This window comes from Gorilla gorilla, chromosome 8 (assembly GCF_029281585.2).
Source record: "Gorilla gorilla gorilla isolate KB3781 chromosome 8, NHGRI_mGorGor1-v2.1_pri, whole genome shotgun sequence".
In the NCBI taxonomy this organism is placed as follows: Eukaryota; Metazoa; Chordata; class Mammalia; order Primates; family Hominidae; genus Gorilla; species Gorilla gorilla.
The window spans coordinates 81,262,263-81,284,149 of record NC_073232.2 but is presented as its reverse complement, the minus strand read 5'-3'; the positions used below and the strand labels follow the sequence as shown (position 1 = coordinate 81,284,149).

Sequence of the window (21,887 nt, the reverse complement as noted above, 5' to 3'; positions counted from 1 at the left end):
TTTTCTGTTTTAAGGGATGTTATCAGAGATCCACAAGAATAGGGCAAGCCTTTACTAGGGGTCTGAGTTGAAGAAATTCTGAACTCTTCTTTTCTGAGGTCTTGAGCTTCCTTTAGGGGATCAGTAAAGGGAGAATTTTTGGCTGTTACTGAAAGCAGGCTTACCAGTAAGGCCCACTTTTGTAGAGAGGATAACTACCCCATTCTGTAGACAAAGAAACCAATAACAGAGAGTATTGGCCATACCAAAGTATGGACTCCAAACATGGGATAGCTTTATATTAGTCATCAGTTCTCACCTACCAAAGTATCTGAGACCTTTCTCTTCATAAGTGCTGTCTAGGAGAGACATTGGTTCTTTGTCGTCTGAAAGAGAAGCCTGGGAATGCAAGATCTGAGAAGAGTGGTAGGTTGGGAAAAGGGAGTTGGAGTTCCTCAGATAAAGGGAGGAGGTTGAGTGTGCAGTATCCAGTCACTGGACGAGAGATGAAGATTCAGTGGAAAAATAGGAATGGGAATAGGTAAGTCTTCCTCAGAAAAGGAGAGATATGATGAAAGGATCCAGGGCAGTCACAGCCACAGTCTCTGGTTGCCAGAAGCAAACAGGCGTAGGGGTTGAAGGCATCAAGGATACCCAAGGGCTGAACCCTCCCAGAAGCAATAGTTCCACATTTCCCTGCTAAATACAGGTAGGGTGTGAAGTGACAGGACCCACTAGACCAGAGGAGGGCAATTTCAAGGAAAGTAGGCCCAATTCCAAAAACAGGCTCTTAGGAGTTTACCAGAAAACTATTTCCAGGCACTGGGAGTGATTAGTCATTTCAGAAATCACAAATCTATGACCGAGCAATTCTCATCCTGGTTTAAACATGAGTGCACTGGGGGATAAACTGTTCATTGTGAGATCAGTCTAGTGTATGAGAAAAAGTATTTCTTTTAATAGAATGCAGTATAAAAGAAAATATCAAAGTACATTGCAGGTAATTAGGGTAAGGGTCTCACGAAACAGAATCTTTTGTTGGTTTACATGCATGTGTTAGATACACACATGTGAACACACACTCTTCGAGATATTATCCACATCACTCCTCCCTCAATGTAGCCTGCTCAGTGAGGTCTTTTCCTCTCCATCCTATCTAAAATCAAACCTTGTATCTGACAACTTTTCCTATTTTGATTTTTCTTTATGGCGCTTATCATAGCCATCTTCTTTTCTTTTTTCATTTTTGTGTTGTGGACTGACTTTCAATAGATTACAGAGCAAATGTACTTTCTCAATATGACTGCTGGAAGCAATAAGGATACAAACTCTCTGGTCTACAGTGACCTCCCAATAAAAATATTCTAGGAGGGGTTGTCACTGGCCTATTTTACAACAAACTATCATTTCTGGATCAATACAAATGTGGAGGACACGAAGACACAGTACTCTGCAGAGCCAGGATTGGGGTAAATGCCACCCCGTGATCACAATGACATGTTCTATTACTAGAAGAATGCAGAAAAGTTGCATTGAGCAGTCAAAAGCGATAGTCATAACACGTATTTAAGTACATAATAAAAATGTATCAAACTAACATAAGAAAGGGTGAATTAATCAAACAGTGCGGGGACAACTGGCTATTTATTTGGAAGAATACAGAGCTGCTTACCTTACACCACATACAATAAGAAACACCACAGGGACGTATGAATAATGTAATTTAATATAATGTCTGCTTCACACATGTTGAAGGAGAGACATACCTGTGTAGTTCCAAAGGGAGTTTACTTATGCCAACAGGAAAGCAGAACAAACAGAAACACTTAACTTGCAACTAGTAGAATAACTTTATTTCTAACACTGAGCCTTCTACATAGGAATTTACAGAAATGAATAACACTGTGCTGCTTATTCTCCATTTCTCTTCCCAGATTCTCTCTCCACCCTTCTCTGTGCCCACCTGGGCTCTCCAGCAGATGTATCTGGTTGGTTTCTCCAAAGAGAGACACCAGCAATTTGGCACCACAGTTCTGGTAGTAATGATGTCTCTTACAAGGTGTCCCCTCCTTCATGACAGCAGTTCTTACTGGGCTCTGGTAACACTGTTTCCATCCTTGCCCTTCAAGGCTCAGAATGGCAATGGCTTCCTGCTGATACAAGTCTCTGGGTGTTTCACTGTCCCTTGTTTCTGGCCCACACCACTGTAATCAGTCTGCCATTAAAATGTTTTTAGTTGGAGAATTCTGTTTTCCACCAGAAAGAACCATGGCTGATACAAACAGCCATCCCTATATTAACTTGTGACAAGAAATAATTCTTCCCCCTGATTACCATATAGAACATTAACACTTAGAAAAATATTCCTCTGTGTCAGCTGGAATGCCTTCAGCTCTAAGTATCAGACAGCCCTAAGACTAAATAAAAAACAGTTATTGAGGGTTATAAAAAGTCCCAGTAGAGAACAGGTATAGAGAGCAGAGTAGCTCAGCAACGTCACCTCTGAGCTGGCTTTTCCCACCTTGTGCACTGTTATCTTCAGGCTACTGCCCTTCAGAGATAAAAACGATAAGCCAATACCATGTTACAGACATGAAAAAGCCCAGCAGAAAGAGTCTCTTCTCATGTCATGACAATGTTGTATCAAGGAGATCTTTCCCAGAAGTACTACACAATACTTCCCAAACATCTCATTGCTCCCAAGTTCACCCCAACAGAATCATTAAAATGGAACTTCCATGATTAGCTTTGACTAATCTGGACTTACCACCTAAGTCATCTGGGAGAAGGATGCACAAAAATATAAAATTTAGCTCAGCAAGGATGAAGTAGGGAATGGCCATCATGTGGGCAGTGTCTCTTAGAACTGCTGACCAATGTGTTCCAAGGGGGCAAAAGAAACAACAGGACAAGGGAGGCAGAGATACTCTAAAATACTAATACGCAGAACTAGTGTTACATAGACCGTGCCCAAACAGATACACAATGAAAAATCAAGGATATCAAAAGGGCCTTTCATTACATACCGCCACTTTTTGAGGAGTGCAGTGTTACTGCTTGTTAACCTTTGCATAATTTATGTAAAAACCATTCTTATTAACAGCATTTACATTACAGAATGACCCAGAGGTAGCTGAAAAACCTCAGAAAAGTACTGTTTAACTTTTTTACTGAAGTGATAGTTCAATAATGGCCATATTCATGCATATATGCCAGGAAACAGTCAGAGGAAAGGTACGTGATATAGTTCTTTGTGAAATAATATTTCACTAAAAACATATACTGGCCAAACTACAAAGAGACTCCGGTAGTATTTAGAGTAGGACAGATTCAGAGGTAGTTAAAAACCTCACGGAAATATTTTTGGCTTCTTTCTTGAAGACGTGGTTCAGCTGTAAATGGCCATAGCCATTTATTTATGTAGGAAATAGAAGGGGTATGTGGTTTATATTGCCAAATACGTTTTCATATATACACAGTGATGTGCTGTAAATATTTGACAGCAGGTTCTCTGAGAAAATTAAAACCCTGATTTATAGTTTGTCAATTTCCATGGTGTAAACACTCCCACTAAGTCCAAGCTACCAAGACAGCACTGAATGTGGAGCTGGGAAGAGACAGATGTGCAGTGCACACTATTATACAGTATTTTCATCACACAGATTAAATAAGTAAAACAGCAAAGGTAATAGTGAAATGTAGCAAAATAATTAGGAAGTGATGAGTGCTGAGTATTTATTACCTTTGTTTTTAAGTGTAAGTTTACATATTTTAAATAATGACTGCTTTTAATAACTGGCTCACAAAATTCCTTAAAATTTAACAATCAGAACTTTTAAGTCAGTATGAGGTTATACTAGCACATCACTATATTTAAGTATGTGTGTAGAAATATATTTACATATACACACAAACATATGTACATACACATATATAATTATGTCAACCTATAAAGACACCAATGGCATTTAGTGTAGAAAATATTAACAAATACCATAGTAGTTACTCAATTAAGGGTACGTATTTTCTCCTTATGATCATGTTGAGTTCCAATATACAAATCAAGCATACTCAAATTTATTATATTTGCATACTCACATAAGGTCTACAAACATCGGGGACTCTTCACATATATGTTTAATGCTGCTGTCATTCAACTTTTATAAGCTTCAGATTCCACTGTGAATATGGGTATAAATAAATATTGTCCATTATATTTGCAATAAAATTTTGGTATCACGTCTGGAATATAACACTAAACAACATAAATTCCAGATAAATATTTTCACCATATTACTTAGATGAATAGAATTCCCCTCAGTACAAATTTTCTAATGAAAAGTTTTAATTTTTCTTGAAAGCTTTTACATATTCAAACAAGAAGTCATTTTCTACAAATTTCTGACATTCTTTGGCTTTCTCTGATCTCCTTTTTTGAAACTGTATAACCAATTTCACAAGTGTATGAAGGCTTCTAACATTCAGGATGTTGAAAGAGCTTTCACCCTCGTGTGAATTCTCTGATGTTTGGTGAGCACTGACCTCTGACTAAAGGTCTTCCCACATGCATTACACTCATACGGCTTCTCCCCTGTGTGAGTCCTCTGATGTTTAGTGAGAGCTGATTTTTCACAGAAGGTTTTCCCACATTCATTACACTTATATGGTTTCTCCCCAGTGTGAGTTCTTTGATGTACAATGAGGTTTGAATTCACACAGAAGGATTTTCCACATTCATTACATATAAAGGGTTTCTCCCCTGTGTGTGTTCTCTGATGCACAGTGAGGGCTGATCTGTGGCAGAAGGATTTCCCACATGCATTACATTCATAGGGCTTCTCCCCTGTGTGTGTTCTCTGATGTTCAGTGAGGTTTGACTTCACGCAGAATGTTTTTCCACATTGCTTACATTCATAGGGTTTTTCTCCTGTATGTGTTCGCTGATGGTTGGTCAGGTGTGGTTTCTGGCAAAAGGCTTTCCCACATTCAGTACATTCATAGGGCTTCTCTCCTGTGTGTGTTCTCTGATGTTGAGTGAGGTTTGACTTCTCCCAGAAGGTTTTCCCACATTCACCACATTCAAAGGTTTTTTCTCCTGTGTGAGCTCTCCGAAGCTGGGTAAGATGTGACTTCTTGCTGAAATTACTCCTATTTTCATTGTAATCATAAGACTTTCCCCCCATGTGTACTATTTGATGTTTTAAGAGAGCTGACTTTTCCCAGGTTTTGTCACTCACTTTATATTCACGGAGAATCTTTCTTGTGTAAGCTCCCTGATGGATAATGAAAGCTGAACTGTCACAGAAGATTTCCCCATATTCATTATATTCGTAAGGATTGTCCTTTGTAAGAGCTCTCTGATGTCCAAACCTTAAATTCATGCAGAAGGACTTCCCGCAAATACTGCATCCATACGGCTCCATTTCCAAATGAGGTCTTTGAGATATATTCAGCTTTAAACTTTCAATGAAGGTTCTTCCACATTCGTTATATTTACAGACTGTCTCTCCTATCTGAGATCTCTTATTTGTAAAAAGTGCTGCCTCATCATGGAAGCCTTGTCCATTTTTACTATACTCAAAAGATTGGCCAAAACTTGTCTGACTGAGATCCTGGTGATAATTAATGGCATTCCTTTTTTGATCATATTTATAAGACTTCTCTCCAATAGGGATTTTCTCATGCCTAATATCAAGGAGCAATTTCTCACATACATTAAACTCATCAGGCTTCTTTCTGGAACAGTTCTTTTTACTAATAATTAAGCCCGAAATATTTTTCAAATTCATTTCACATGAGTCACATATTTTATAGGGATAATTTCTTAAAGAAACAGGGTCTGTGCCCAAATTGAAAGTTTTGCTTCCTCTATCTCCATTTTCTACACTTACTGTTTTGTTGTTGTGGAATAGAAGCTCCCAAAAATGGTCATCTTCATTTTCCTGGCTGCTCTCTAACACGTCATCAACTTTCCATTTCCTTTCTAGAAATGAGAAAAATAACCACATCTTATGAACCTTAATACATTTCTGATGGAATCAGACTTTTACACAAATGCCCTATCATACAGTCAATTCTTTTGTTTTAAATTCAGTTTCCTGGTGTGAACTGAGTTCAAGTGTACATTTTCTTTACCCTCCAAGGTTTAGGTAGAAAACATAAAACATGCTTCAGTGGAAACAGGGAGAGGAAATTGGCAATGATATTTAACACTTTATAAATATAACCTTCAAAACTAAAAAGAAAAGGTGAAATAAAATTCACAGCACAGGGAACCAGAGTGGCTGATTCAGAAATAGAAAAACTCGGAGAAAATGGGGTGAACCCAACAGAGACAATGAACACTGAATAAAGTGATGGTGAAGATTAGCAGACAAGGGGTTTCAGAGGATGCATTAGGTTTGGTGGAGACAAAACAGAGCTTGGTCCTAATCCCCTCACACACAGTTTACTGGGGTAGAATTCCCACCAGAGTACACGCTTCTTTCTATCTTTGAATCAGCAAGAAAATTAACATTCTGAAAACATCAACTTCCTTGGGTTTAAAAGAACAGTCCTATATAGCCCAAGAGCCAGTGTTTTCTTTAAGTTTTATTGAGAAGAAATAGTTTTTTTTAATGCTGTGGGAAAAGCATACTAGGGAAGGTGAAATAAACTCAAGACATGATAAACAGGAGATGGAGATATTCTGAGAGCTGTTCTTTCAAAGAGCAGGAAATGCACAGAGAATGAGTTCAAGGGAGTTGTTTTTTTAAAAAGGAAATAGAGTGAGTGGTAGTGAGAAACATAAGAATTAGGTTTGGCAGAGGTAAAGCGTGGTTTACACCCTCATCTTCTCAACATCATGCAAATCTATTGAAAATATTTCTGTGCAGTTTGGCTAGAGATTAGACTCTCAGAAATTGCTCATCCCTAATAACGTACCTTCCACTCAACTAGAAACATTTTATCCTTATCTCTCCTTAGATCCTGGATATCCCTCAGTGAACTGCTACTTTAACTTAAAAACAAAAACTAATAATGATAATAATAATAAAATAATGATAGCAAAAATCCCTATAACATCTCTACCATTTTAAGGCTCCACTTGCTCCATCTTTTAGAAGTTACTGTTTATATAATTCACTGTAACACAAAATAAATCCCTTGCTCAATGCTATCGCCCCTATTGTGACCAGAGTCCAGATCTTGGCAGGTGTTACTATAATGTAACTGTACATTATTCTTATAAAGCAACATGCACTGAATTATTTCCAACCTGCACCTGATCAGCTATAATACACAAAGACAAAATATGGGAATACGTATTTAGGAAGAGTATCATAGAATACTTTCAGAATGTATGAAAATGAATGATCTCTCCTAAATCTGGCTACACAGATAATCAACAAAGTAATTATCAAAATACCGAAATTAGTAAGAGAGGCCCTTCTCTTTTGAAGAATAAAAATCTCAATGCAGAAAGAAACCCTAAGCAACCCTAAGCCATATGAACAGGTCTAAGTTTTTGGCATACAGCCACTGGTGAGTTAATGTCATAAAATCTGGGCTATTTAAGTTTCAGCAAAAAATTAAGTTCTAACTTAAAACAAGTGAAATAATAACAAGCCGTTACTATTCAATTTCTAAACACTTTACAAACACAGTATGAATTACCTGAAAAAAGGCAAGGCAAACAAGAACGGAAGTTTTCCAGTAAATGAGAAAACATTTGCAAATAAAATTTAAGATATAGAATAGGACGGGATTTGACATAAATTTTAGGGAGCAGAAACAAAGAAATTTAAGACAGGTAGCAAAGGACTACACTATTATAGTCATTGAAAGGGAAATTTACTGAGCAGCTCCCTTGCTGCGATCTATTGAAAGTCAGCCCTTGACACAAAGGTTTAAAACTAAAAAAAGAAAAGAAAAGAAAGGGAAATTTAATTTATTAATAAGCAGCAACTTTAGGTTAGTTTGTTAAGCTAAAGGAAGATAAATTGAATAATTTAGGCTAAAAAAAAAAGAGAAAAGAACCAACTAGGAATTAGAAATTAGACAACTAACAATTAGACTGAGTCAGGAATGAGAACACATAGTTTTGCTTTTGAGTTATATCAGTGAAAAGTGAGAATATAAAGGTATGTAGAAGATAGCTTTAAATGAAAAATAACAATAGGAACAAAGAGACCGGTGGGAAATATTAACAGGTTTATTAGTACGGTGATGCCATGGTTGCCATTCAAGATAGCAGTAACATGGAAGAATGTACCTCATTTGACTACAGGAAACCAGGCTCTCTGGTTTTTGTGTAGCTCAGATTGTTATTCCTCAATATCCTCTAAGGGATGAATTTAATACTAAAAGCATTATTGTCCCAGGACTACTCTCACCTACATACAATCACACTCTAGAAAAGGGGTTGGCATATAACTGCACGGCAATGGCCCTTGAGCTAAGTATGTTTTTTAAGTTTTTGAAGGGAAAAAGCTGGATGAGGCAGTACAGAAGAGGGAAGAGGAAAAGAGAGGAGAGAGAAAGAGCAAGAGGAGAACGAGAAGGAATAAGGAAAAGAAAGAAGATGAGGAGGAGCAGCTGCAACCACGACCATATGTGGCCTGCCAAGCCTCAAACATTTACTATCTGGTCATTTACAAAAAAAAGTCTGTTGACTTCTGCTCTTGAAGATCTCATTCTGCCTCATTCCTTTAACATCATCTTAAGTTGATGCCTTTCAAATGGATACTTCTAGTTCTGACCTCAACCATGTACTTACACATATCCAATCTCTTAGTCAAAAACAGACTCGATTCTAAGAGTTATCTCCAACTTCTGGTGTTCAAAATTAAATCTGTGATAACTCCCTTATATGTCTCCTCTCTAATTTTTCTCTGTCTCAGTAATTGATAACCTAATCTATCTAGCTGCTTGAGACAAATTATTGGGATCACACTTGATTCTCCCTTCTCTCATATCCAATCTGAAAGCAAATGTTCTTGGCTCCATCTTCAAAATATTTGTACAAACCTACCACTTCTCAGTACCTCTGGCACTTCCAACAGTCTCAGCCACTATCCTCTCTCCTCTGAAGCACATAATAGTACCCTATCCCTACTCATGCCACCCACAACCAGCCACCACAGTATATACACTGCATAGATGTCAGAGAGATCCTTTTAAACTGTAAATCAAATCTGATGACTTAAGCTGATTTACATTTACTCAAAACAGTTTCTCATAGCACCAAAATTTATGTATCTACCATAGCTCATGTTTCTTCTCATGACATTATCTCCTACCAGTCTCCACCATGCCCGCTAGCTTCCAACCACTAGCTTCCAACCACAGTGATTTCCCTGACACTGTTCAAACATTCTAAGAACACACCTGTCTAAGAGGTTTGGTACCTGATGTTCTCTCTGCCTGGACTACACTGAATCCACATAGCTCACATTTTCATATTAAAGCCTCATCTCTAATGTGGGAACTCCTCAAAAAGGTTTTCTCTAACCTACTGCCAAACAGACTATACCATCATTCTTCATCCTCCTTTCCCGTGTGAATTCTCTTCACAGCACTTACCATGACCCAACACAGTGTGTGTGTACCTATATACACACACATATGCACATGGGTGTGTACATATATACACACACACAGACATGTACACACACACACACACGCATTTTTTTGTCCTTTATTTTAATACACACACTAGGATACCAGGGACATTATTCTGTTAATTACCTAAAACATAACAGACATAGTGAGTGCTCATCATATGTTGTTAAATGAATATATAGAAGGATTGCATGAATACCTGTCAGCTAACAAAAGGTGTCTAAGACAACGGAAGGAAGGCAAACAATTTTAAAAGATAAAGACAAACTAACCAAGAAAACATATCTAAAATGAAGCCAACTGGTTTGGATTATAGGTATAAGTAAAATACTTTAAAACGTAAAAAAAAAAAAAAAAAAAGTGTTGTTTTTTTTTTTTTTTTTTTTGAGACTGAGTCTCACTCTGTCACCAGGCTGGAGTACAGTGGCACAATGTCGGCTCACTGCAACCTCCACCTCCCAGGTTCACATGGTTCTCCTGTCTCAGCCTCCCGAGTAGCTGGGACTACAGGCAGCTACCACCACATCCAGCTAATTTTTCGTATTTTTAGTAGAGACGGGGTTTCACCATGTTGGCCAGAACAGTCTCGATCTCTTGACCTCGTCATCCGCCTGCCTCAGCCTCCCAAAGTGCTGGGATTACAGGCGTGAGCCACCACACCGAGCCAAGAAAAGCATTTATGAGTGAGAATAACATATGGAGGAGTGATTAAGGTAACAGGGATGTGGGCCAATTGTTTTTGATCATTTCCAAAGGTCTGGGGCTAAAAAGAGACATTTGTGAAAAATATTCCAAAGGTGACAAATCCTAAACCAATTACCCAAGTTCTAATTTCCTCTGGCTTTCATCTGCCAGAAATCACTAACTCACCTGGGTGGCACTGGCTTGGGAATCCTTTTTCTAATATCCAGGGCTCTTCTCCTTGCTCGATCTTAAAGATCACTTCTGGTTTAGTAATGCAATACCCTGTTAAGAGAAAATACCACAGGACTGGAGCTAAATAGCTGGTTTCAGGGGCTCTGAATACATGATGGGGAAGAAAGGCACAGCTTCACCAGCTACTCAAAGAAGGTGCACAAATGAACCAATCTCTGATGAGGGAAGAGCACCTTTATGGTGGCCAAATGGGATCAGTCATCTCAGAGCCTTCAATCTCAAGCTTTACATCAGAAAACTACAGGGCATCAACTAGTAAATGCATGCTATTGATAGCCATGTGCGGAAAAAAACTCCTTACCTACTGAGACAAGATTGCTATAATTTTCCAGGATCACATCTCTGTATAGAATCTTCTGAGCAGGGTCCAGCAGATACCACTCTTCCTGAGTGAAGTCCACACATACATCCTTGAATGACACTTGTTCCTGTAATAGTATACTCTTTTTACATGAAATGGTCAGAACTAGATGATATAGAAAAGATTTAAGAGAACTAATCTCTTTAGAGTTTACTAAAAAATGACAGGTTACCTCCCTCTGTGCTGCTATACTATATAGAATACAAAATATCTTGTATAAATTGAGTTTCTACTAAGGGTCTGGAACTGTGCTAGCTGCTGCAAATCCTACTGGTGAAAACAGACAAACATGGTCCCTGTTCCTAGAGTGCTTATGACCTGAAAAGGAGATACACAGAATAACATTTATTAAGTTGCAAACTGCAGGAACTAGCAGTGTGTACCAAGGAGATTGAAGTTACAGAGGAAATATTAGTTGTTTCATATTACCTTTTACATTATCAAGTTAACTGTCATCAAGGAAGTAAAACTTTGTTATTAAAATAATGGGATTGAAATGAATATGACCAAGCTCAGCACATATTGATTCAAGTGACTGCCCCGCAGTCTACACGCCCATCAGAGAAAAGGATGAATCCTCTCCGCTCAATGAGATCATCTTCTGGAGCTTCCACCAATGTTTCCAATGTTTCTGTTTTTAAATACAATATTTGGTATCTAGTAAAAAAATTCATGGTATGTGAAGAGATAGGGACAATGAAAAAAAAAAAAAAAAAAGCAAACTCACAGGTGACCGTGATAGCAGAATTAACAAACAAGAACTTCAAAATGAGTTATAATTAATATGTTCAACAAAACAGAAGAAAATATTAACAAAATAAATGAGAAAATGAGGGAAGTTCAACACATACATGGTATGTGTGTTATACAGAAAAAGGTTAATACAGCAAACCTGAGACTACTAACCTTTGAAAGGTCTGCTACAAAAGATCACCATTGATGGGCATTTGGGAACTTGGATTTCAGAAAGGTTCTGACCTTAACCTTCTCTGATAAGAACGGCTCACTAAGCCTGAGCTATAACCATAAGTAATATGGTTTATACTCAGTATGTGCATTGCTCCTGGGCGTCTACAATTTTGGTACATGATAGGCAGAAAGTACCTGTGACCAGCCTCTAATAAAAATTCTGGGCACCAAATGTCTAGTGAGTTTCCTTGGTACACATTTTATGAGCGTTGTCACATGTCATTGCTAGAGGAGTTAAGTGTGTTCTGTGAGACTCCATTGGGAGAAACCTCTAGGAATTTCGCTGATTTTGCTTTGTATCCTTTCACTACAATAAATCATAGCCATAAGTATGACTATGGGTCTACAAGAAACAATACATCAGTAACAACTGACACACCTAGCACCCCAATTTTAGTTTCTAACGCCATGCTCCAATATATGCTGAGTCATCCTAGGACATCATTAATAACCTGGGGGTGGTCTCAGACACCTCTTATACATGTATACACACACACACACACACATGCACACACACATACATAAAATGGACATTCTAGATCTGAAAAGTACAATATCTGAAATTAAGAGCTTATTGGATGGGTTCAAACTCATATTAAAGAAGACATAATCTGAAACATTTATGCATTTAACAAAAGACTATCAAAATACATAAGGCAAAAACTGAGAGAAGTAAAAGGAGAACTTGGAAATATACACCATAATTGGAGACTTAACACCCCTGTAAGTACTGATGGATCAAGCAGGCAGAAAATCAGTAGGTACATATATGACCCAAAATAGCACTATCAACCAACTTGATCTAAGTGACATTTACACAATACTTCATCCCAAACAATAAAATACACATTCTATCATTCTGTTCGTGTTCACATGTAACATTCACCAACACAGAACATATTTTGGGCCATAAAACACATCTTAACGAACTTAATGCAATAGCTATCATAAAAAAAACATGTTCTCAGACTACAATGGAATTAAATAGAAACCAATAAGCAAGACGGCTGAAAAATCCTCCAAATACCTGAAAGCTAAACAACCATACAAATAACCTATAGATCAAAGAGGAAGTCTCAAAAGAAATTTTTAAATGTTTTAAATGAAAATACTACTTATCAAAATTTATGGGATGCAGAGACAGTAGTTCACAGAGAGAAATTTATAGCATCAAATTCATGTTTTGCTCTGCAAAAGATGCTTCTACAAAAATGAAAAAACAAACCACAGACTGAGAAAAAATATTTGCAAACACCTAAAAAGGTGTTAGAAGCAGAATATGCAAAAGGACCCTCAAAACTCAATAATAAGAACACAAATTATGCAACTTGAAAAATAGGCAAAAGATCTGAATGGTCACGTCACCAAAGACAGACCAATAGCAAACACACATATGAACAGATGCTCACCATCATGTGTCATTAAAGAAACAAAAATGAGATACCATAATATTTATTAAAATGGTTAAATTCAAAACAATGACAGTACCAATTTTAGGTTCAGATGCAGAATAACAGGAATTTTGATTCACAATTGGTGGGAGTGCAAAATGATACAGCACCTGTGGAAGACAGTTTGGCAATTTCTTACAAAGCTAAACAATCTAAATTAGCTGGGTGTAGTGGCACACACCTGTAATCCCAGCTACTCGGGAGGCTGAGGGAGGAGAATCACCCAAACCGGAAGGCAGAGGTTGCAGTGAGCCGAGATTATGCCACTGCACTCCAGCCTGGACAAGAGTGAGACTATGTCTCAAAAAAGAAAAAAAGAAAACCAGTGCTCCTTTGAAAACCAGCTGCTTCTAGGGCTGGCACGTATATAATGAGCCTGAAATCACTTCTGGTACCAGAAAATGAGAAAGTACTCAAATGAAAACACAATAGTGGGCTATATCAAAGGGACACAGGAACCAATTGAAAACACAGCCTCACGGCCAAGCTGAAGCAGTTGGAACAACAAAATAACAAGGTATATGGTTAAACCAAAGGAAGATTCAGATGAAAATCCTTCTTCTTTAAGACTGTCTTCTCAGCTTCTCTGTTTTCTAGCATCTTGTGTCATAGATGAGAAGGCATATGTTCACATGATTTTTTTATAGCTATAAATAATCCCTCTCTAGAAGCTAGTAAAATTTTATCTGTGGATTTTTAAAATTTTTACCTGAATGTGTCTAAATGTGCACATTTCTAAAGATGTGTATTTAATTTCCAAGAATGTTTTGATGCTTATTTGTTTTTCAATAATAGCCTGCTCTTGTTTTATGTGATGATCTACTGAAACTTTCTGAGGCAATGACTAAAAGTATTTATTTTAAAGTTATGTTCTATTTCCTAACTTAACTCTACTTCCTTCGGAGTAAATTTCTCTGACCACTTTGTTGTCCTTCTTTCATGCATTAAAAACAAAATTGTCTACCAAAAAAAAAAAAAAAGTAGTGTTGGATTATAACCAAAGTATAAAATAACTAGCAATGAGTTCATACTAATATAAATAAATGATTAAGTAAACACAAAAGAACAGACAAATCTCCTGCACAGAATTCCTAATAATTTATATGGATACTCTGCCATCAAGGAGGTGTAGTGTAACTCTCCACTTCATTCCAAAGAGTACAGTTGAAAACAGAGGACAAAGGAGTAACTTTACAGTGGAGAAACATGACCACACTACCTCCACCAGGTAATCAACAGTAATAAATCATGCTCATAGCATTTTCCCTTGATAGGATGTGACTGAATGACACTACCTGTGTAGTCTTCCTCTAAGAAACCCTAACCTCAGTCTAATAATGAGGAAGACAGTAGACAAATATCAACTGAGGGACATTCTACAAAACACCTGACTTGAACCCCTCAAAATTGTCAGGATTATCAAAAACAAGGAAAGTCTGAGAAACTGTCACAGCTAAGAAGAGCCTAAGGAGACATGATGACTAAGTAGAATGTGGGCATCCTGGAACAGAAAAATTACATTAGGGAAAAATTAAGAAAATCCCAATAAAGTGGTCATCACTTAATAATATATCAGTATTGTTTCATTAATTGTGACAAATGTACTACATTAATATGTTAATGAAACTGTGTCTATGGGAGGTATATGGAACTCTTTGTACTACTATCTTCACAACTTTTCCATAAATCTAAAACTCTCCTAAAGCAGAAAGTTTATATAATAAGAAAGAAACATATAAGAGGACAAGATTAATGAAGTGGAATGATGTCAGCAAAATGGAGAAGTAGGTGGCATCAAGCTCAGGTCCCCTCAGAGACATCAAAAAACAAGCAGAAACTGTCAAAATAAACTTCGTCAGAATTCTGAAAAGGTCAAAGGCTGACCGCAACCAAGTAGATGCCAAATCAGAAAGAAAAAAAAAAAAGGCAACTTCAAAATGGTAGGAAAGCTTTGTGGCACTTCTACTTGCCTTTACCCCAACCCTCCTTGGCTTGGTGACAGCCTTGAGATGGCAGCCCGCATTCCAAGTGTGGGTCCCTCGTCCTTGATTCTAGAGGGACCAGAGCAGACCTTACTTACAAGGAATTGCTTATCTGTTCCAACTATGTGGGAAACACCTGAAGGACTGATGCAGTATGCTTGTCTCTGTTTCACCTAACTCAGAACTCATTTAGGATAGAAAAAAAATAGTCCTTGCTCAAAAACACTGTAAGGGGAACAAAATATCTGCAGTCCTCTGCAGCAGAGGATTATGGTTGAGACATATAGTATACCACTTAAGGCCTGAGAAGAAAACCTGGAAAGGGTTTCTTTGGGAAATTTGGGCTTTCAAAAAACCCCATATATACTGAGAAAATTAGAAATCCAGAAACATACCCAAGGCAGAATGTATACAAGCTTTAAGAAGATCATAAGCTTTCACCTCCAGCTATTCTCGAGGTTCAGTGCAATCAGGACATGAAGGCTAAAGCAAGGTTGTAAACAGCCTGGCTAAATGTTAAAGAGTACCCCAGCGCAGAGTCAATGTGCAAAGACTGAGAGAAATGTTTATTTGTTGTCTTTAGCACCAGGGATTCAAAGAAATCTCTGTAAAAACATTAGCTGAAAGCAAGCTAAGGAACAGAGACTTCAGTGTCACATATAGAACAAGGAAACCAGACTATAAAAATAGCATGTGGCCGAGCATGGTGGCTCATGCCTGTAATCCCAGCACTTTGGGAGGTCAAGAGGTCAAGACCATTCTGGCCAACATGGTGAAACCCCATCTCTACTAAAAAAAGAAATACAAAAATTAGCTGGGCGTGGTGGCGCACGCCTGTAGTCCAAGTTGCAAGGGAGGCTGATGTAGGAGAATTGCTTGAACCCGGGAGGCAGAGGTTGCAGTGAGCCGAGATTGCACCGCTGCACTCCAGCCTGGCGACAGAGCAAGACTCTGCCTCAAAAAAAAAAAAAAAATGAAAAACAGCAAACCTTGGGGAAGGGTAAAAATCTGATTTCCCGACTTACCATATTAAAATATTCAAATGTCCAATTTCCAACAAAAACGTAGAAGGTATTCAAAGACACAAGAATACAGAGCCTACTCAAGGAAAACAAATTCCTTCCTTAAGGAAGCCCAGATATTGGACTTACTAAACAAAGATTGTAAATAAATTAAGTGTCATCAAAAATGACAAATAACTAAAAGAAATGAGGCCAACAATGTCTGAACTGAGTTGGAAATTGTAAAAAGAAACCAAGTAGGAATCTAAAGCTGAAAAGTAAAATGACCGAAATTTAAAAATCCACTAAAGGTTTTAACAACCCATTTGAGCAGACAGCTGAAAGAATCATGAATTGGAGAATATAAAAATTGAAGTAATCTGGTATGAGGAGCAGAACAGAAAAAAAAATATAAAGAAATGTGAATAGAGCCTAAGGGACCTGTGGGACACCTTTGAGTGGACTATCTATCATACAATTACAGGAGTCCCAGATGGAAAAAAGAGAGAGAAATGGGGAGAACGATTACTCAAAGAAATAAGGGCTAAAAACTGCCCAAATTCTAAGAATAACACAAATCTTACATCCACAAAGCTCAACAAACCCCAAGTAAGAAAAATCCAAAGAGATCCACTGAGGCACATTATTATCAAACTATCAAAAGCCAAATAACAACCACAGAGGTCAGACACCACAGAGACCAGAAGGCAGTAGGACGGCATCTTTAAAGTGTTAAGAGGGGAAAAAACAAAAATAAAAATCCTGCCAGCCAGGAATTGTAAACCTGGCAAATTGATCCTTCAAAAATGAAAGAGAAATTAAAACATTCCAGATAAAAGCCAAGAGAACTCATTATCACAAACCCTGCCCTACAGAAAATACTAAATGGAAGGTTGAAATTAAAAGATCTTCATAACTCAATGCTGTATGAAGAAATAAAGAGCTCTAGTAAAAAAAAAGTAAGTACAAAAGCCAGCATTTTGTATTTTGTAACTCCAATTTGTAGTTTGTAACTCCAATCTTTATTTCCTAAAGGAGTTTAGGAAAATGCATACACAGTAATTATAAATCTATGTCATTCAGTGCACAATGTATAAAGATGTAATCTGTAGCAACAACAACGTAGGGAGAAGGCAGCTGTATAGGAGCAGAGTTTTTGTATGATACTGAGACAAAACTGGTATTTAAACTAGATTGTTATAAATGTGGAATGTTCATTGTTAATCTCCATGGTAAACACCAACAAAATATCTTAAAAAATACAGGAAAGGAAATGGGAAGTAAGTCAAAATATGCTACAAAAAATCAGCTAAACAGAGCAGTGAAAGAAATGAACAAACAATTCAAAAGACAGAAAAAAAAACAGCAACTGGCAGAAGTCAGTCCTTCCTTCTTAGAAACGACTTTAACTATTTCCTTCCTTTCCTTTTCTTTTCCCTTCCCTTCCCTCTCCCCTTCCCCTTCCCTCCCCCTTCCCTCCCCCCTTCCTTCTTCCCTTCCCCTTTCCTTTCCCCTTCCTTCTCCCTTCCCCTCCCCTTTTCCCCTTCCCTCTCCCTCCCCTTTCCCTTTCCCTTCCCCCTTTCCCCTTTCCTTCCTTCTCCTTCCCTCCTTCTCTCTCTTTCTTTCTTGTTTTTTTGGAGATGGGGGTCTCACTCTGTGGTTCAGGCAGGAGTTCAATGGCTCCAACTAGGCTCACTGCAACCTCTGCCTCCCAGAGGCTGGCTCAAGCGATCCTTCCACCTGAACTTCCTGAGGAGCTGGGACTCCAGGCACGTGCCACCACACTGGGCTAATTTTTGTATTTTTTGTAGAGACAGGGTTTTGCCATGTCAGGCTGGTCTCGAACTCCTGGACTCAAGCGATTCACCTGCCTTAGCCTTCCAAAGTGCTGGGATTACAGGCAAGAGCCACCATGCTCGGCCAACTTTAATTCTAAATAGGTTAAATTCTTCCAACAAAAAGGCAGAGATTGGCAGAATGGATTTAAAAAAAAAAAAAACTCATGAAAAAAATTAAGTCACATTCACAGAGTTCAGTGGATCTTAAATAAGAATAAACAAAAGCTAAAACAAAATCAAAACAGAACTTTAAAAGCAGCCATATAAAAACCCAAAACATTATGAAAAGACAACTTTAAAGTAAAAGAAAAAAACAAAAACTCAAAGGTAGAATTCTATATACAGCAAAAATAAAAGTTTAAGATTTTGGAAATCATAAACAGAGTAATGACAAACAACAGATATGCGTTATAAGAAACATCAAAGGGAATTTTCATGAAAAGGAAAAATGACCCAAAATAGAACTATGAAAAGGCAGGAAGGAGTGAAAAGCCTAGAAATGAAGGGGGATAAATGGAGTCAACATGTTTCAAAGTTACAGGTTTAGGTAGTACAAATGAATAGTTTGTATTTCATTGTAATATGTCAAAAATGCTCCCTGTAACTTCTAGGATAACCACAAAAGAGTACCACAACACACCCAACAGAAGAGCAAAAATAAAAAATAAAATACCAAGTCTCAGGATGAATGTGTGGAATAAGAACATGCATGCACTGCTGCTGGCAAAGTAAACTGGTATAAACCTTGGGCAGCTGGCGAAATCAATGTATAACCTTCATGTACTGATGTATGATTTTTGCCTGTAACTTCTGCTTTCCTGAAATGTACCATCACCTTTAAAAACCCTTGCTTATAAGCCATCAGGGATCACAGGTCTTAGGCGTTAACCACCTAATTCCCCTTGCCCAATGCCCTGCAATAAATGCCTCCATTTCTCTTGCTGCAAATCCCAATGTCAGTTTTAGCTTTTTCTGTGTGCTTGGTGAGAGGACCCAAGTTTGGTTTGGTAACAGAAAGAGGAATTATAGAATTCGAATTTCACCATTTTGCAATCTTTAATGAATTACTAAATTTAGACAATAATCAATGACTTTCAAACATTACAAAAAGACAATGAAGCCAGGTGCGGTGGCTCATTCCTGCAATCCCAGCACTTTGGGAGGCCAAAATGGGAGTATTGCCTGGGGCAAGGAGTTCGAGACTGGCTTGGTCAACAGGACCTGGTGGCAGGACCCTGTCTCTACAAAAAAATATTTTTTTAATTGGACAGGTATAGTGGCATGCACCTGTAGTTCCAATTACTCAGTAGGCTAAGGCAGGAGGATCACTTGAGCCCAGGAATTCAAGGCTGGAGTGAGCCATGACTGAGCCAATGCACTCCAACCTAGGGCACACAGCAAGATCCTAACTTAAGAAAACAAACAACAACAAACCGAGAGGACAATAAGATGTTACGTGGCCCTGATGGAAGTACACAACACAATCTATGATAAATTCTTAGCAAAACATAAGCATCAATCAGGATTAAGTTCAACTACTTAGAGAAAATACAGGGATCACAGAAACACATTAAACATAACCACAGTGACACAACAAGGAAAATCTTCAACAAATACACTGCAGTAAATAAAGATATGGAGAAGAAACATACAACTCACAAAGTCTTAAAGATAAAAGACATTTCAACCATATTTGAATTCTGATTTAACAAATGTAAAAAAATGCAAAAACTGGAAAACACCAATTATACATTAAGAAATTTTCAAATTTTGTGTGGTAACTGTATTGTGGTGTTTTGTTGTTGTTGCTGCTGTTGTTTGAGACAGGGACTCACTCTGTGGCCCAAGCTGGAGTGCAGTGGCACAATCTCATCTCACTGCAACCTCCACTTCCTGGGATCAACTGATCCTCCCACCTCAGCCTCCTGAGTAGCTGGGTGTGAGCCACCATGCCCAGCTAACTTTTTATTTTTATTTTTATTTATTTATTTATTTTTTGAGACAGAGTCTCCCTCTGTCACCCAGGCTGGAGTACAGTGGCTCAATCTCAGCCACAAGATTACTATATACACGTACATATTTTGTGGCTATGGTTCCTCACCACAACCTCCTCCACTAATATCCTAGTTATTTCTTATTTTAAAACACTGTCTCATTTTGGGAAACTTTAAAGTACAACGGATTTAGGTAACAGTGTGGATTACTGCTCATTTTCTTAGCATGATAATTGTATTGTGGTTAGGTAAGTAAATGTCCTTATGCTGAAGAAATTCATACCAAGTTATTTAGGGGTAAAGTGTTATACTGTGGGTAACTTATTTTCAAACATATTTCTGAATAAAATGTATATACAGAGGAGAGATAAAGCAAATAAGGCAAAAATGTTAACTGCTGAATCTAGGTAAAAATTATACAAGTGTTTATTTTGTTTGAAAATTTTCATATTAAAAGTTAAGAAAAAGGCCTCAACTTTCAGAGATACTTACTGATATGTTTACAAAAAAAATTATCTTGAATTTGATTCAAAATAATCTCAGCAGGAATGGGTGAAAGTAAAAGTGAGACAGCTCTGAGCTGATAACTGGGGAAGCTGAGAATGGGTAGGTACATGGGGGTTAATATATTACTTTCTCACTTTTGTGTAAGTTTGCAATTTTCCAAAATAAAAAGCTAAAAGAAGAATGGGTATTTCTAGCCTGAAATAGATATTCATCTATCCTAACTCCAAAAATATCAGTGAAGAAACATAAAAGAGGCAGGGCACAGTGGCTCACGCCTGTAATCCCAGCACTTTGGGAGGCCAAGGTGGGTGAATCACCTGAGGTCAGGAGTTTGAGACCAGCCTAGCCAATGTGTTAAAACCCATCTCTACTAAAATACAAAAAAAAATTAGCTGCGCATAGTGGCACACACCTGCAGTCCCAGCTACTCGGGAGGCTGAGGCAGGAGAATCGCTTGAACCCAGGAGGAGGAAGTTGCAGTGAGTCAACATCACGCCACTGCACTACATCCAGCCTGGGCAACAGAACGATATTCCCTCTCCAAAGAAAAAAGAAAAACAGAATACAGCCAGGCACAGTGGCTCATGCCTATAATCTGAGCACTTTGAGAGGCTGAGATGGACAGATCGCCTGAGCTCAGGAGTTCGAGACCAGCCTGGCAACATGGGGAAACCCCGTCTCTACTAAAAACACAAAAATTAGCCATTCATGGTGGCCAGTGCCTGTAATCCCAACTACTCGGGAGGCTGAGGCAGGAGAATCGCTTGAACCCGGGAAGCAGAGGTTGCAGTGAGCCAAGATCACACCACTGCACTCCAGCCTGGGTGACAGGGCCACACAGACTCCGTCTCAAAAAAAAAAGAATACTCCTGGGAAGGAGCCCCTCAGCAGAAGAAACATTTTGAGTAATTTCTGAAAGATACGGAATGGTAAGATCAAACAGAAGTCAGAGGCATGAAGTCCATTTCAAGCACAGCCACCAGCTTGGAGATGTTCTAGGTTCTGGCAGGAAACCTTCTGGATTTCTTACCTATTATATTTCCTTGCCAATTCATCTACAATCCTTGAATTGGCCTTTCCATTGTGGGAGACAGTAATAGAGGACACATTTCTCAACAGCTGAGTGAATTCACATTAGCTACCTGTGCTGATCAAACTAGTTCTTCACTTTTAAATATGAATGGAAAATAAAGATTTACTAGATATTTGAGGAAAAGCAACAGCATAAAGCATACTCACCAAGATGACTAGAAATGAATGCTAAGA

General features: G+C 38.1%; 1 protein-coding gene across 16 annotated transcripts in view; it reads right to left on the bottom strand.

Annotated features, from left to right (window-relative positions):
• Window positions 1-21,887, bottom strand: part of ZNF248 (zinc finger protein 248) — a 73,165-nt gene that overhangs the window by 42,150 nt on the left and 9,128 nt on the right. For 7 of the 16 annotated variants that reach the window (XR_010135231.1, XR_010135232.1, XR_010135228.1 and 4 more), the window contains 3 exons: window positions 10,820-10,946; window positions 10,453-10,548; window positions 5,871-5,962 (listed from right to left, as the gene is read on the bottom strand). Coding sequence is in view for 7 of the 16 variants with exons in the window: in XM_004049279.4 (XP_004049327.2) it covers window positions 4,461-5,962; window positions 10,453-10,548; window positions 10,820-10,946 (1,725 nt within the window). In the remaining 9 variants the exon portion in view is untranslated. Of the gene's footprint in view, window positions 1-1,810; window positions 5,963-10,452; window positions 10,549-10,819; window positions 10,947-21,887 lie in introns of those variants that run through there. The other 9 variants (XM_004049279.4, XM_063710151.1, XM_004049278.4 and 6 more) reach the window with 4 other exon arrangements.